The sequence below is a fragment of the Pithys albifrons genome, chromosome 2 (genome assembly GCF_047495875.1).
Source record: "Pithys albifrons albifrons isolate INPA30051 chromosome 2, PitAlb_v1, whole genome shotgun sequence".
Taxonomy (NCBI): domain Eukaryota; kingdom Metazoa; phylum Chordata; class Aves; order Passeriformes; family Thamnophilidae; genus Pithys; species Pithys albifrons.
In genome coordinates, this window is record NC_092459.1 from 3,250,580 (window position 1) to 3,264,766 (window position 14,187).

Below are 14,187 nucleotides of genomic sequence, written 5' to 3' on the forward strand. Positions count from 1 at the left end.
ATCCACAAACACATGTGTAAAACGTGTGTATGCACTGATGGCTGGACTGGCCAACTCAGAGAGAAACACTCAGCACTCACACAAGCAGCACCAACGGCCTCATCCTGCTCCCTGCTCTCACACATCAGGGTGAAGGTTTGTGAGTGCAAAATAGATAGAAAAGTCATCCTAGAATCACAGAGTGGCTTGGGTTGGGAGGGACCTTAAAATTCATGTTGTTCCAACCCCCTGTCATGGGCAGGGACACCTTCCACAACCCCAGGCTGCTCAGAGCCCAATCCAGCCTGACCTTGAACACTTCCAGGGATGAGGCAGCCACAGCTCCTCTGGGCAGCTGCACTCACACCCCACACCAAAATGTGCTCATTCAGGGGAGCCCCTCACCCAGGACAGGAGCTGAAAACAGAGTGTAAGGAGACAGGACAGACTGTCCTGCCCAGATCAGGCACTTGGCACAGCCACACAAGCACTCACCAGCCTGTGTATATGCATCAAACCATCTTTATCCCCATATTCATCTATTTTCCCACATTTATTCCTTCCCAACCCACCTGGATGCTTCCCTTTCCCCACCTCTGGTTCTTCCCCTTAACATGCCATAAGAAATCTTGTGCAACCACAAGCTGCTCCTTTCCTGCACCCCACAATGTGTCCCATACCCACAGGCAGTGTTCCCCTTCAGCCCAAAACATGGGAACTGCTCCTGTTGTGATTGCTGAGTGTCATCCTAGGACGTGGCCAGCCCTAGGAAGTGCTAGGGAGGGAATTTCTCAGGGCCCTCACCTGCTTTTCCTTCCCTGTTCCTCCATGTTTAGGGGGAATGTCTTTTTGTCACATTCCCAGCACTTCTCACAGGCTACTTTTCTGGAGTGGGGAAGAAAGAAGAACATGTTTCTCAGCAGACACAAGATCACACCAAATCTGAAAATTTGCAGAACACACACACAAAACGTGAATGTGTTTAGGACAGACTGGAAACCGCATGCAGTGAGTGACGTGCTTGTAAATCTTCACATTGTGCCTTCAACTGCCTTTTATTCATTCCAAACAATTTGATGGTGTTCTTTCTTTAGGGACCTTTTACCTCTAAAGTCAAGTTTGCCATTACAGAATTTTGCTTTTTTGAGTCTCTCTTGGGGGGGGGGGGGGAAAGGAAAACCAAAATCCAAAATCAAACAAAAAACACCCTTCCCCCCCTCCCCAAAACCTCAAGCCTCAAAATCAATAAAAGAGAAAAATAAAAGCAATGCACATTTGGAAGAAAAATAGCTTTGCAAAACTGCAAGATCCACAGAATCATAGAACCACAGAATGGTTTGAGTTGAAAAGGACCTTAAACACTATCTAATTTCAACCCCCTGCCATGGGCAGGAACACCTTCCACTAGACCAGGTTGCTCAAAGCCCTGTCCCACCTGGCCTTACAGGATGTGAATATTTTCAAATTTTAAAATTAAAATACACACTCCTGGGTAATATCATGCATGAAAACCAAGGGAATAGCTTTCAGTTATGGAAGAGACATTGAAACAACAGTTAAGAGAGCAACTCTTGCATAGTTAACCGTTATGAGCTAAATTAGAAGTTGGGTGAATCATTTTCCAGCCATGTAAATCATTGAAGTTGTTCTATCCATAATGAAGGTAAGCCAACCATGTAATGAATTATACAATGGGTTATTTTCCTGTGCTTGTTATTCCCATCATTTTTACTGTTCTTGAAAGTCTATTTGTGTGGGGTTTCTTTTTTTTTGCAAATACTTTTAAAGTGATGAATAATCCTTACTTAAAAGACTAAAAATACATGCCAGCTATTATTGTATATGAAATCTGACAGCAGTGAAAGTGTTATCTGAACTAATTTGACAGCTCCTTCAAACAACTTTTACTAGGTATTCTTTATAGGATTGAATATTCTTAGATTTATGCAATTGGTTCTATAAGTCATGTGAAAGGGAAAGCAAAAGTGTTCTAGATATTTGACAACCAGTCTTTTCTTGCAATCACTTTTTATTGGAAGCTGAACATCATAGTCAAACTTTCATTGCATATTCATGCAAGGACCAATTCTGAATCCTGTGGACCAAATAAAACTCAGCAGAAATTTTATGGTCTCCAGTGGAACAAAACCTCAAGTGCTTGCAATTTTTTTGTTACAAATGCACTTTTTTTGCAGAAAGCTGGCACCTATTGCAGGCAGAGCAGGCCAGATCTTCACCTACCCACACAGGCAGTGACACAGAAGTCATGACAGTTTATCAGGCTGTGGGTCTGATCCGGTAGTCTGCCCTGGATTTTGTGCACACCAACACCAGAGAGATGTGCAGTGTTACCAATCTGATTTCTTAGCATGAAGCACCACTTTGGCCTTGGTTTGAAGCAACCTGCAGGAAGCAGTGACCTGGCCCCAGGGAGGGTTTTTTCTGCTGGTTCTAGCGTAGCTTCCATGCAGGATTTCCAAACATTGCAGCTTTTTGTCCTGATGTTTAGTTGGCAAGTTTAGCATATCAGATTTGTAAATTCTGTGAGTAACTGACCCTAAATTATGAATGCAGCAAGACAGCTTGGATTTTAAACTCTAGGCAGTGGGCAACCAGATGCAGAGCACAGGTATGACTATTCTGGTATGGCATAGCACAACGCTGAGTATGTACAGCACTGAAAGTTGAAATTAAGAACTCTTCATGCAGAGAACTTCTCTGAAGATGTAGGATAGGGAAGTAGCTCAGAGGTCCATCCATCCACAGTGGGCTGCCAAAGGAAGGTTAGTGCTGGGCAGCTTTTATTCCCGGCATTTATACTGGACCCGGAATGGTGCCATGGGTTGCTGCGTCCCCACCAAATGTAATGGGCTCTGAAGGAAGAAGGAAATCAGTAACAACACTTAAGTTAGCTCAGTTAAAGGGTTTATTGTCATGCTTTAATATTAAAATATAGACATATTCTTGAATCTTCGGTCTTAGAGAACCAAGACCAAATATCAAGAGTATTTCTTAGCTTTGCCAAAGCCTTTGAGTTGGGCCTTTATGAGTACTTTTTATTCCAGTCACTCTGCCAGGGTGACACATGAGCTCTTAAGAAACTCTCACAGTTTTGAATATTTTCAAAATATGTGCCATCCTTCCTTAATGGTAAAACCTCTCAGTGTCACAGTTGTTCCTTCAGTCTTATCCTAATCATTTAGTTCCAGCACTGAATATGGAGTGGAAGAGCACTGTGAATGCTGTATTGGATTCCATATTTTTAGAGTACTAATGATCCAGTTCCATATTCACTGTTTTAGTCAGAAAGCAATTATCACATTTCCAGTGTTTAGGCAATGATGAGACAAAACACTCTTGTTACATGGACACTGCAGCCCCACTAACTGGAATTGCTGAAGTTACTCTGGGCTTTCTGAGTTAAAACAAAGATTGAATTATGCATTAAATGTTTTATAACATCCCTCTAAAAATTTTACTTCATTATACATAGCCCCAGTTGAGCATGACTGTTCAGCTGAGTCTAATGAATTAAGGATATAAAGATGGGGGAGCAGTTAAATGCCTCCCTGCCATCCGATCCCGTCAGATCTCGGAAGTTCAGCAGGGTCAGCCCCAGATTAGTACTTGGATGGGAGACCTCCTGGGAAATGCCGGGTGCTGTAGGTTCTAGTCCTGAGGACTTCACTGGCACCGTCCAAGCTCACTCGGCCGTGGCAGATGAACCTCAGGACTGAAACGGTGGGGCCAGTTCTGCACACGCTGAGCCTCACCTGAAATCCACTGCGCAGGCTGGAAGGGCACACCCACGTGGGGACAGCCCTGGCCAAATCCTCGTTCCCGAAGTTTGGCCATACATACATAAAGATGGGGAATGCTTATGATTGCATGGAACTCTTACCTCCTTTGGTACTGCATCCAACAGCACAAATTCATACTTGTATAGGAACAACACAACAAACAACTGGATTTCCATGATTGCAAACCACCTGCAAGAAAAGGAAGGAAAACCTTTGCCATCCAGCCTGACCACTAGACGTATTATGATCAGGTAACAAACATGGTGTCTTTGACACATTTAGAATCATAGAATCATAGAATCATAGAATTGATTGGGTTGGAAAAGACCTCCAAGATCATCGAGTCCAACCCTTGGTCCAACTCTAGTCCATTTACCAGATCATGGCACTCAGTGCCACGTCCAATCTGCATTTAAAAATCTCTAGGGATGGTAAATCCACCACCTCTCTGGGCAGCCCATTCCAATGCCTGATTTCATCCTCAATGCTTTAGTCCTGCCTGAAAGTTTATCTTCCACAGAGAAATCTGCTGTAGCTTTGTTCAGCTTTGTTACTCAGCAAAGAACACGAATGTAGTGGCTGCCCCTTCTTTCCGGTGAAATGTTAGACTGACAGTATTCCCCTGACACCCTATTTTAAACCAGCCCCTTATCACTATGGATTTTCCGACTGTATAAACATTTATGTTCTCCTAACGCTTGCTGACTTGAAATAACTTCCTAAGAGTGAGAAGGCAGTCAAACACAGAAAAGGCCATATGACTAATCATGCTATATAAAGTTATATAATACAGCTGGGAGCCTGATGACATCAGAGAGCAGTGGCAGTGGGAGTTATTGTTTAATGCATCAGCATTAGGATGCAGTAGGACACCCAAGGGCATGATTTCTCTTTTCTATAACACTCTCAGAAAGGTCTTTCTTAGTCAGGCCGGAGAAGATTTCGGATAACTGCAGGTAAATTCCTCCAAGGTATTGTTTTTCAATGTTGATATGTACAAGAGCTTTCTGCATTCACCATACACCTATGCCAGGTCATGGGATTACTCACTTGCAGAGTTTAGACATAAGTCTTAAATACCCAGTTCAAATAGTAATACTACCTTCCTCTTCTACAGTTTTTTTCCCACTATCTGAGAGATGCTGGAAAACCTGGACAAAACATCTCTTGGGGAATTCACAGGGGAGGAGGCCACATGGCTGTGCATGGCATCAGCCTAGAGCTGGCCTGGCAGGTGTGAAGAGAAGCTAATAAGCCCCATGAGACCCAGACTAACTCCTGTAGAGCCACCAGGATCTTCACATGGAGCTGCCCTGGGCTCTGGAGTGGGAGGATGCTTGTTTGTCTTAGCACAGCTTCAGACCCAAATTATCTCTGTGATTTTACACTGGAATTACCTTGCAACAGGGAGCTTTTGGTGACCTGGAGCTCAGGGGACAGCAGGGCAGATATTTCCATGGATATTAGCCCAGGTCAGTTGGGATGTACTCGCCCAAACTCTATACCTGCAGCTCTGTGCAACAGTGAGATCCCTCCAGTCCAAGCCCTGTTGGCACAGTGGGGCCCTGAACTCCTCGTGCTCAAGGTCCTGCTCTGAGCCCCCTCACTGGTCTGGCAGGGGTGTACCATGATGCAACTAAACACCCAAATGCATCTAGATTTCCCAGAAAGTGAAAATGCTGCGTGGACAGAGTCCTTCAAACATCAGCTGGATGGGGGCTGCCCAGCCCTGACACCTCTGTATCCTCTGCAGCCTGTTCATGGATATAACCTGTAACTGACCACAGCCCTTCCCACCACCAGATCCCAAAGTGCTTTTCCCAGCAGGCTGCTGTGGTTACTCTGCTCTGCACACAGAGATGCTGAGATACAAGGATAGTAAGCAACACGTGTCTGAGGGTGGCCAGAGGGACAGCACAGGAGTGAAAGGCCAGACTGCAGTATCCCAGTATGTCCTTCTCTCCCATGGCTCATTGCACTGAGAAGAAACCATGAGCTTTCCTGCAGCTAAATGCTAAAGCCCCTTAGTTTCCACCTGTCTTTCATGTGCATGACTGAGTCCTAGAACAGTTTTTCTTTAAAAACCCTGAGTCACTGATGCCTTCCCATTTCATTTAGTGACAAGGGGACTGGACCAAGATGTGCTTTCTGAAATTTTGCCCCAGTGCACTGATAGGTATTTGTGTGGTGCTGGTCCCAGCTGTGGATTAAGATCCTGCAGTAAATGGAGTCTGGGAAGGAAATCACACCCCTTGTACTGGGTTTACATTGTCAGCACAAGGCAGAGCTGTGCAAGTTGACCACAGTCACACAGGCAATAATCACCTGGTTAGACCAAAGCAGTCAAACTCACATCACATTTTAATTTTAGGTAAAAAAGACGGTACAGAAATGGCTTTGTGAGAGCTCTTCCCACGTCAGCTTGCTAGAATATGTGACAAGTAAGTTATTTACTAGCTTTCAGTTGGATTAAATTAGCTTTTAATTTCATGCTGAAATTTTGCAATGGAGAAATTAAATGTTTCATATATTTAATTTATAAATCTCAATACTAGATTAAAGGAAAATGCATCTTAAACTTGAAATATTGTTTCATTTAATCACATCAAGGAAATCTGCAATCTGAAATCTAGATACAACCCTTGATTTAATTTTGTTTTTTTTCGAGACCACCATATTATTATTTTGCAATTATTGATGAAAAACTTGAAGTTGTGTTAACATGTAGACTGCCAAATGGTTTGAAAGAGTTTTTTGTCTGTCAGCAAGAAAACTACTCTCCACCTGTTGTCTATGTAGAAATGTTATAATTTTCTTCCTAACCACAAACTTATTTTAAAGATGTTATCAGAGTCCAGGGAACAGCCCAAACAAATAGGTCAGGATTATACAAACAAGCCACTTTCAGAAAGGTTGTTTTGCAGCTTTCCCTGTACCTGCAGATGCCTCTTGTGAATTCTGCTGTCACCTTTGCTGAGAATGAGGCTGTGCTCATATTTAGCTCAGGAACATGGTACAAGCCATGGAGGTACAGCAGCGAGTGAGCACTTTCCTCTGGCAAGCCTGAATAGTGAATGCAGCTTAATTAATTTTGCTCATGTCTTTAATGCCTTCACAAAGTTTATCTGAGACTCATGTCCAGCCTGCTACAGGGAGCAGATTCCAGAATGCAGATCTTCTTCAAGTCCCTCCAGGTTCCTTGCCCAACATGGGATTTGAGATAAAATAACTAGTTTTAAGGATTCTTGGTTACTTGCTTCTTAGAGAAGACCAGGTTTTGAAGGCAGAGGATTGAGCATAGAGATGTTTGAACACAGAAACAAGGAGCAGCTGGCTCCCTGGGACTTGTTCCAGGAAGAGGGACAGGAGAGAAAACAGCAGAAGGAATGCAGGAAGCATCAAGGCTGGCATTGCTGGAGGAGTGAAGTGAGGCAGGATCTGCAATTTAAGCCATTACACAATTGTGTGGGCCTTAATGCAAAGACAAGATTCAAACAGAGAGGGGCCAGTCAAGATATTTCAAGATCAGCAAAGATGTCAATGGCATTATAGAGGATGGAAAGAGAGTCTCAGAGCAGAGAAATGCTCTTTAGGTTTGTTTAGAACTGGTCAATGGCAACCTAAATGCCCTCTGTCTCTGTCTGGCAAGTTTGGAAATGGGACAACTTCCCCTTGATGAAAAGATGCCTCAGCTGAGGCAGAGGTGGGCTGACTTTCCTTTCAGGAGGTGGAGGGCAATATCCCTTGATACAATAGTCTCAAATTCTGCTTCTACATTGTGACTTAACCTGTCTTTTCCAGGAATGCAACCACTTTCAAATCAGTTTAAACAAGGTCTGAATGATGCCACACCTTAGGAGACTGACAAAGAGCAAAGCAAACCCTTTATCTCCAAGTGTAAGAGGAGCCCAGCTAAAGAGAGTTGTTCTCTGCAGGGTTTGGGAATAAATAAATCCCAGCTGTTTCACTGACCTTCCTGGACACTGATGCTTCCCTCCTCCAAATGCCACAAAGCTGTCCAAGAAAGCATTCTTCTCTAAATTTGCCTCTTTCCAACGATCCTGTGGGAAGAAACTTTTTTTTCCAAATCAGCCTTATATAAATAAAGCTTAACTTTATTTCTCCAGGCTAAAAATGACCTTGGACAGCTAATCCTCAATACAAAGTTGCACTAATGCCATTTTTTTCTCCTTTTCAACCTGTTAGTGTTAAAGTCTGGATTCGAAAGTCAGCGCTGACTCAGGGAAAGAAACGAGGGTTCCATTTGAAACATATTTAGGTACCTCAAAATGCTGATGAGGTTTTCAAAATCACCCCTAAGGCATTCTTCCTATACCTCCCCATTTCCTAAATCCTGCATCTTGAGCTATTGAAATGCCTATAATAATGCAATCTTCTCCTTTCAAATATACACAAATGCAAAGCCAATGTTCAACTGGTATTGGGGGAAACCTCAGCCACAAAATTGTGGCATGACAAAGTGGCTCAAGCACATCTTGCACAAAAAACATTTCCAAGATGCTGTGCACAGGCAAAGGTAAGGTCTATGAGCTGTAACTGGTGTCAGCCATTGTGTGAGAAAATGAACTATTTGGAATAAAAACGGCCTGTCTGTACCCAGAGGGATCCTTGCTCCATCCTGAGTTGATTTGAGGGAAAAGGAACAACACAAGCAACAAGGCAATATGGGCTGAAGTTTTGGTGGGTGACACTGAGAGCAGCAAATCTCTTGACTGTTGAGTGACAAACTCTACCAGCCTCCACAAACTCAGTGCAACTCTGCCAGGTAACAAACACCCTGTCAGGGCTCTGGGGGTGAACTACTGTGACGAAGCTGTCCCAGAGAAGATGCAATCTTGGCTATATTTGGTTTAGTTGTTTTGTTTTGTTTTGGGGTTTTTTTTCCAGCTAGGGCTATTTAGAGCTTTCTGAAGAGGAAACTTGTTAGTATCCAATCCAATAAAAGAAAATTCTAAGAAACAATGAAGGAGGTGATACATTTGGAATGACAACATCCAAAGGATACTCACCTATTCCTCATGGTAAAAGAGTAAGTTTCTAAAAAATAACCTAGCTTGGTTTTTAGGAATAAAGTTACTAAAGAAATAAGCTGCTGCATCAGCATTTCAGCTTTGGATTTCAAACAGGCAGGAATTGTTATGAGAGATTTCAAATTAGGAAGAGTTTGCTAGAAGGGAAGTTTTGTTTAAATTACTCCTTGATGTATTTCTATAAAAAAAGACAAACTGTTCCATATTAGATAGTGCTAAAAAGAGCAGTTACAAGCCTGCCCACACAGCCACCTGCTGTGGAATAATAATCAAGAAACTAGATTAACTACTAAATTAGCAGAGGTAATGCCTACCAGAAGTGATCTGATAGGGAGAGGAGAGTACTTGGAATCATAGAATCATTGATTTAGTTAGGTTGGAAAAGACCTTTAAGGTCATTGAGTCCAACCATTAATGCAGCACTGCCAAGCTACACTAAACCCTGTCCCCAAATGCCACATCTACGTCTCCTAAATCCCTACTGGAATAGTCCCTCCACTACTTCCCCGGGCAGTCAGTTCTAATGCCTGACAACCCCTTCAGTGAAGAAATATTTCCTAATATCCAATCTAAACCTCCCATGGCACACCTTGAGGCCATTTTCTCTTATCCCGAGCTGTTACTTGGGAGAAGAGACTGACCCCCGCCTGGATACAACCTCCTGTCAGGGAGTTGCAGAGAGTGATGAGGTCAAGATCAAAGTGATATAAAGTGGTACCATATTACCTGGAACACGTCACTGAACTTACAGTCTTGATTATTCTTACAAGCTCCTCCTTTGTGTGCACATCTTCTCTGTACATAAGGCCATCTGCAGCCAACGGGGAATATCCAACTTTTGGCAAATTTCTCCATGTGCTTTTGTTGTTAAATAAATGAAGATGAGAAAAGACATAAAAAATACCCACAATAAGAAGTGACAACTTACAGGTTTGAACAAGTCTGGATCTGGAAAATATTTTGGATTCCGGTGCAACCAATATGGCGACAACATCAACATGTCACCTGCAGGGATGGTGAAATTCTGAAAAGGAGAAAACACTCTAAAAAAAGAGAAAATCACAGGTTCAACTCCCTTCATTGGCACTTCTCTTACATCAGCAGAAAGTCCGAAGAGAGAACAAGTGAAAGTGGTAAAGCCACAGTGGCCATATTACATGTTTCAAGTTTCTTCTTGCTGTTGCTGTTTTCTTCCATAAAACCTGAATATTGGAGACTGTGGAAAGACTATTTGTGTTCTAATTTGTTTTTTTCAGGTATCCAAAGACTTGAAGCATTATTTCTATCTTTCCTGTTTCTTGATGTACCATGTGAGCTGGGTTTTTTTTCTAAATCTTTTGTTAAACATTTCCCTCAATGCAAAGAAATTCAAAGAAAGTCTTATGTGACAGTAGACATTAGTAATTTCTTGAGTAGTCAGGAGCACTGATTCCTTAAGAGAGTGAGTTTTTCCCAAACATTTCTTTGCCAGACTCCTGAATGCTGACACCCCTCTTCTAAATGGCAGTGAGGAGGACAAAAACAAAACCAGTATTATCAGTTACTAAATTGTGATCCCTTCTACAATATTTGTTGTGTCTGATTACTATTTTACATACAATCAGCAGAGTATCTCCAGCTCAATTCAATTCAACCTAAAATCAATTAAAAATTGAAAATAAAACTGTGAGCAAGATAAGCAAGACCACTTGTAAATTAATGATGAATAAATGTATGAAAAATAATATATATGTGAGACTGAAGAATATCTCTGCTGCTTTAATTTTATCCAGATGTATTGGGAGGACCCTTTCCAGACAAATCCCACAGCATTCTTTGGGGAAAAGCCCACAACCAAACCTCACCTTAATTTTAATTGGGTTTATGACTTTCTTGGTGATTGCACCTGGAGACCTCAGCCGTATGGCTTCCAAGGTGCACCATTTAATAAAAGGGAGCTTCTTCAGGTCCTCTTCAGAGACTTCCAGTTTATCTTTACCTGCTGTGGCATGGGAAAGAAGATTCAGAGTAAAAATGAGATATCATACTTGTTTTGATACAGGCTGACACGTCTTGCTTTAGAATAGCTGGTAAAATACTTCGAGACATAGTTTACATCCAAAAATTTTCTTTATTTTTCAGACTAAATAGGTGGACCAAAAATCAGTAAAATTTAAGAAAAGCCATTGAAGATAATGTAATAACTCTAAGGTACTGTATTAGATAAGGTGCTGGCCAAGAGAGGCAAAAGGAAGGTCATGTTGGAAGGTAAGACATTCTAAACTTTTCAGTGCTTTGGCAGGACACTGCATGGATGTCTCAGGGGCTGCAGGCACCAAGACAAGAAGCCATGGCTGAGCTCCTGACTGTGCTAACACAAGCAAATGAAGCAGGACCAGGAGAAAGGTTTAAGCACTGCTTTGTTCTTTTCTTTATTGGTTAATTATTGACACATTTCTTGATACTGTTTTGATCCATGTCAATGAAGAGTCTTCCATGAAAGTCTAAGTAGGGTTCACTACATGGCATATGGGAATCACAGAATCACAGAATCATAAAATTGATTGGGTTGGAAAAGACCTCCGAGATCATCAAGTCCAACCCTTGGTCCAACTCCAGTCCCTTTACCAGATCATGGCACTCAGTACCACATCCAATCTCAGTTTAAAAACCTCCAGGGACAGTGAATCCACCACCTCTCTGGGCAGCCCATTCCAATGCCTGATTACTCTCTCTGGAAAGAATTTTTTTCTGAATATCCAACTTAAATTTCCCCTGGCAGAGCTTGAGCCCATCGTGCCCCCTTGTCCTATTGCTGAGTGCCTGGGAGAAGAGACCAACCCCCACCTGGCCAGAACTTCCCTTCAGGTAGTTCTAGACAGTGATGAGGTCACCTCTGAGCCTCCTCTTCTCCAGGCTAAACAACCCCAGCATCCTCAGCCTCTCCCCATGGGGCTTGTGCTCCAGTCCCTTCACCAGCCTTGTTGCTCTTCTCTGGACTCGCTCCAGCACCTCAATATCCTTTCTGAACTGAGGGGCCCAGAACTGAACACAACACTCAAGGTGTGGCCTCACCAATGCAGAGTACAGGGGAAGGGTCACTTCTCTGGTCTTGAATGACTCCTTGCAGGAGGTAACTGCTTTTTGAGGGACAGAGATGAGTCTTGGGGTCAAATCATGCTGGATAAATTGGCCTCTGATGACAGAAAATAGAACAGTTCCTGGCCTGGTTTTTTCCACAGAATAGCAGGGACTGGTGAACATCACACCATGAAAAGCAGATGAACTGAAAGACCTCATCTGACCCTATCACAGGTGAATGGGAAAAGCACAACACTGGTTAATAAAAATCTAAGTTTAAATTCTAGGGGTGAAGAAACAAACACATACAGTTCTTTCCCTACCTTCTTTTGATAATATCAAAAGTGTTTTTGCTTAAAAGTACTTCTTGAGAATATGCTGAGTAGAGAACTGAGAGCTGGACTCTACATTAGCAGTAGCACCCTTAGCAGCAACACTCATTGTTCCCAGCCACTGACCAAGTGTGCTGTGTTCTGGGCCAACACAGAATAAATCATTCTAAATTTCAGGACACCATCAGATTTATTACCTGCTTTGCCAAAAACAGAAACCAGGCCTTCCATGACTTTCTTGTAAATGGAAGGATGAGACAGTATGAAAGCAAGGGTCCAAAATGCAACCTAAAGAGAGATGGAAACCCTTGAATTTAGGAATATGGAACAGAAATACAGTACCTTTGTAGCAAATCACAGAGGCAGGTGGAAAAATTTGCACTTTTTTTGTATGTGCCTGTTGTAGTTGGGATGCACACGGAGCTGTGCTTCCTGGGTAAACCCATATCTAAGGGCTCAGCTCCTGGGAGATTATGTCTAGTCATCTGCTGTGTACTTATCTTTAGTGAACATTATATAGCTTTGGCCTTGAGCTTTGAAGCACAGAATCCTTTCTTTATTTTCAAAAAACTAGGTGTTAAAATTAACTACGAAATCATTATACATGATTACTTTCAGCTGCATGAATGAAAAAAGAAATTCCTAGAAATATTAGCAGAAATGAGGTTAAATAATTTGCAGGGCATTGTCATAGTGAGTCACACTAAAATGGGCAGGAAAAGTTTTAATTAACAGCAAAACAAGGAGTAGTATATCCTCTTTAGAAATGGTTTGCTAACTGATTATGCAATGAAGTTGAAAATCAAGAAATTTAGGAAAGGAGAAAATCCTCTTAAGTAGGATGAAACCAGAAGGACTGGTAGCAGTGCCAGGAGTCACTCTCCTCTTGCTGAGCTAGCGGGAGATGCAGCCTGCACACAGATCTGGTCATGGGCCATCTGTGCTGGTGAGGGATGAGAACTCGCTGTTATTTCCCAAATAGCCCAATGTGGATGCAGGTCCCCCTCCTGCAAAACAAATCTGGTAGCTTAGTTTTCTTGTACAGCACTTGGACATTGTGGCTTCACTCCATGGGTTAAGGAGGAATAACTGAATTGTCTCAGATAAAAGGCTTTAAAGTGCTTGTAAAAAATGCCCTTGGAAGGTGAAAGGCCTTTTTTTCCATCTTTCCATTCCCCAGAACAGTGGTTGTGCCTATTTTGAGAAACAGCGAAATATCTGTATGCCTATTTACAGCTGAATATTACAGAAGTAAGTGTTGTGGAAGGAATGTCAGTTATCCTGATAACAGACAGCAGGCTATGCCTCCCACTTATACCAACACATGAACCCACAGACACCTCACTGAAATGGATGAACTTCCCTTCAGCTAAATTTCAGGAATATCAAATCTACGAAAAACATAGATATATTCATTAGGGGTACATATAAAAATAACTCACTATCATGTTTTTCAAAATCACATCTGTGAAGGACATAACTATGCTGGAAAGAGCTTAGTAGTCATGGTAAATAAAGGATGTTTTTGCTGCTATGGATTTTTCATCTGAGAAATTCCTATAAATGTCTTTGGTTAGCCTAAGCTGTGTTAAATATATTGAGCTTGTTAGCATACTTATATTGGTACCATTAATCCAGCAAATCCTTTTCTAACATAGACGAAGCTTAATGGGAGTAGAATCAAACTATTGCTTTTCTTCCTATGGCATTTGTGCAGCAGATCCCCCAAAATGAAGGAGACAAATTCACTCAAGGATTTACACACAGATGAAGTTACTCTATATTATGCTTTTGGTATTCTTTACAATTGGTAACACCAGGATATCTAAAATAGAGCCTTTACTATAACACAGCTACAGTGCTTCAAAAGAGTTAAATGCTCTTCACAGCTTAAGACTGATCTTAATAACTATGAGGCTTATGTTCCTGAAATGTTATGATAGGGGACAACATAATTTAGGAAAA

At 42.0% G+C, this 14,187-nt stretch overlaps 1 protein-coding gene across 3 annotated transcripts in view; it reads right to left on the reverse strand.

The window, feature by feature from the left end:
• Nucleotides 1–1,187: 1,187 nt before the first annotated feature.
• The window catches only part of CYP39A1 (cytochrome P450 family 39 subfamily A member 1), a 29,801-nt gene continuing 16,801 nt past the window's right edge, over nt 1,188–14,187 (reverse strand). The window contains exons 7-12 of one of the 3 annotated variants that reach the window (XM_071548224.1): nt 12,420–12,510; nt 10,675–10,811; nt 9,759–9,854; nt 7,752–7,840; nt 3,881–3,968; nt 1,189–2,852 (exon numbers count right to left, since the gene is read on the reverse strand). In XM_071548224.1, the coding sequence (XP_071404325.1) occupies nt 2,781–2,852; nt 3,881–3,968; nt 7,752–7,840; nt 9,759–9,854; nt 10,675–10,811; nt 12,420–12,510 (573 nt within the window). In that variant the 3' untranslated portion in view covers nt 1,189–2,780. Of the gene's footprint in view, nt 2,853–3,880; nt 3,969–7,751; nt 7,841–9,758; nt 9,855–10,674; nt 10,812–12,419; nt 12,511–14,187 lie in introns of all 3 variants that reach the window. The other 2 variants (XM_071548221.1, XM_071548222.1) reach the window with 2 other exon arrangements.